The 2,976-nt window shown below is 35.4% G+C and overlaps 1 protein-coding gene across 1 annotated transcript; it reads left to right on the forward strand.

The window, feature by feature from the left end:
* The first annotated feature begins 841 nt into the window (after positions 1 to 841).
* LOC127096894 (piriformospora indica-insensitive protein 2) lies at positions 842 to 2,770 on the forward strand. Its single transcript, XM_051035430.1, has one exon. The coding sequence runs from the start codon at positions 1,043 to 1,045 to the stop codon at positions 2,552 to 2,554; it is 1,512 nt and encodes a 503-aa protein (XP_050891387.1). The 5' UTR covers positions 842 to 1,042; the 3' UTR covers positions 2,555 to 2,770.
* The last annotated feature ends 206 nt before the right edge of the window (positions 2,771 to 2,976 follow it).

Raw genomic sequence — 2,976 nt, forward strand, 5'->3', positions numbered from 1 at the left:
ACTTTACGTATTATATTTTTCTCTTCTTTAATTCACAAGCTAAGGATAGGGAAGTTGTTCCTATATAATCTTTTGCATTATAATATTTTATTCTAATACTTTACTTGTAACGAAATATTTAATTAGTTAGAGTTTGTGTCTGATTAGTAATAGCATTTTTATATAGCAAAGTTTTTCAATGAACATATTTATATCCTTGAACTCATGTTGTATAGTCAATCAATAATATTGTTCCTATATTAGTTTTTCTTCATTTTTTGTTTTCTCATCATGCAAAATTATTGTTTGCCTGCCCAAATGTCAACATAAATGTAACAATAAAATCCATTTTAATAATAAATACATTCTATTCTATTAATAAGTTCTACTAAAAACATACTATTTAAATTCATATTTTATAATAAACCGTAGATAAAGTATAAATAAACAAAACAAATTTGAACTTCTAAAAAACAATGATCTTCATCTTTTCAAATATACTAAAAAAAAACATAATCTATTTTTTAATCCACATCTGTAAAATTTGACAATATTAACACTAACATTACAGCTGTAAAAAGCATATATAACATAAATGCTAAAGATGAAAAATTAATGAATTGCCATGAAAGAACAAAAATCTACTCCAACAGAGAATATGGAGTGTGAAAGAAGAAAAACAAATAAAGGTGAAACACAGTGTGGGTAGAAGTAGAAAGAGAGTAGATACGAGTAGTTGTTTGATTGATGAGAGAGTTGATCCATCACGTGATGTTGTTGTTAGTTTTGTTACATGTCGCTCTCTAGCCAGTATTGTAGGCGACACTGTTTATCGGCGAATGCGGCGCATATCTGTCTCCTTCCTTTGCACTTTTCTGTCCATCCCACTCACTACAATAATCATCCTATCCTGTCCTTTTCTTCTGCAATATCTTTTCACCTTCCACCACTTTCCTTTTCTTTTCCCTCATTTACCATACAGCACAAGGTCACTTTAGTCATTTCAACATTAACAACTTAGCACAAGATAACACAATCCTCAACAAACTCTGTCCCATCTCAAATGACTCAACATAGTATTAATACCACCAAACAATCCTCAACTCAGCATAACAAACCAACCCATATTCCCTTTTCCTTTTCTTCTATATTCATTACAATGATTCTCTTTTCAACTTTATCACAATTACAAACACTCTTATGCACATTCTTCTTCTTTTTCTTCTTCATCTCTCTTTCATTCTCTCAAGATCAACCTCCCATTGACCCGGTTGAACAGAAAGCTCTATATGCTGTTCTCAACTCCCTCAACCCAACCATTCCATGGACCACTGACTACCCCGACGACCTCTGCCTCTCCGCCCCACACGGCGTCGTTTGCGACTACTACCCTTCTGATGGTGAGAATGGTCAAAACCAACAACAAAAAGCACACATTGTTGAACTCAACTTCGGTTACGTTTCCGATGAAACACCTAACCCACCTTGCTCCCCTAACGCCACTCTCAACTCTCTTCTCTTCACCTCTTTCACCTATCTTCAGAAACTCTTCTTCTACAAATGCTTCAACAACACACGTAACCCAATTCACCTAACGTCTCTTCCTTCTCTCCCTCCATCTCTCCAAGAACTAGTCTTCATCCAAAACCCTTCCGTTTTTTCTCCTATTGAACCTTTTCTCCGCAACCTCACATCTCTTAGGAGACTCGTCTTGATCGGAAACGCCTTCCACGGCGAACTCCCCTTCAATATCGGCGATTATGCCAACTTTGAAGAGCTAACTCTTTCTACAAACAATCTCTCCGGTACGATTCCAGCGAGTTTGGGAATGTTGAAGAAACTCAAGATTCTTGACCTTAGTCAGAACGGATTCACCGGGTGTGTTCCCGAACAGGTTGGGAATCTCACCTCGCTTTTGAAGCTTGATTTAAGCTACAATGGGTTTGAATGTAAGATCCCAGAGAGTTTTACCCACTTGCAAAATATGAAGTTTTTGGATCTAAGTTTCAACCTTTTTGGTAATTTCGGTGTCCCTTTGTTCTTAGGAGAAATTACTAGTTTAAAGGAAGTTTATTTAACTGGGAATTTTCTCTCTGGTAAAATTCCAGAAATATGGGAAAAGCTTGGTGGTGTTGAAAAAATAGGATTTTCTAAAATGGGTTTGTTAGGTAAAATCCCAGTTTCAATGGGGATTTACTTGAAAAATTTGTCTTATCTTGGGCTTGATAACAACCAACTTGATGGGTCTGTTCCTGAAGAATTTGGGCTTTTGGAGTTTGCTAATGAGATCAACCTGGAGAACAACAATTTGAGTGGTAGAATCTCTTTGCCAAGTAGAGTTGAACAGAAGTTTAAGTTGGCAGGAAACATAGGGCTGTGTTTGGGAAACAATGCAAGCTGTTCTTCTCAAAATGGTGAAAGTTTGGGTCAACTTAATCCCTACAAAATAACAGATATTCTTTCTGATGATGATGATGTCCTTTTCAGTGGGGATTCTTTGCTGCATTTTGATCCTCTTATGTTGGTTTTGGTTTTGGTTGGGTGGTTTTTGTTAATCTTCACATGGGATGGGTGAAGATGTTTTATCTTTTTTGACTAGTAAAGAAATACTACTCTTGATCTGTTTACTCTAATTTGGAAAAAGGGTTTTGAGTTTAACAAGTGTAAATGAAAATGATAGTGATGGGTAGCGTAAGAGTGAAGAATTGTTTATTTAGAGCAAGTGTGTATGGTGAAAGCAAAGCTTATTCTTTTACTCAATTAATTTAAAGTATATTTATTTGTGCTACTATTCATGGGTTGATGTTTTTATTTTGCCAACTTAAATTGTGTGCCTTTAGGATTCTGTGTCTTTGTAACTTTATTATTCATCTTCTTATTATTTGCACTAAAGACAGAGAAAGGTATCAAATAGGAAAGGTAGCCAATCCTAAGCCGAAAAGAAGGGAGAGTCTGTAGGAGTAATTAGTAATTCTAGTGAGTTGTAACTAGTACTGT

Source organism: Lathyrus oleraceus, chromosome 6, assembly GCF_024323335.1.
Source record: "Lathyrus oleraceus cultivar Zhongwan6 chromosome 6, CAAS_Psat_ZW6_1.0, whole genome shotgun sequence".
Lineage (NCBI taxonomy): Eukaryota > Viridiplantae > Streptophyta > Magnoliopsida > Fabales > Fabaceae > Lathyrus > Lathyrus oleraceus.

Excerpts from the sequence above, each read along its gene's own strand:
- LOC127096894 (XM_051035430.1), top strand. The coding sequence starts at position 1,043 with ATGACTCAACATAGTATTAATACCACCAAACAATCCTCAACTCAGCAT.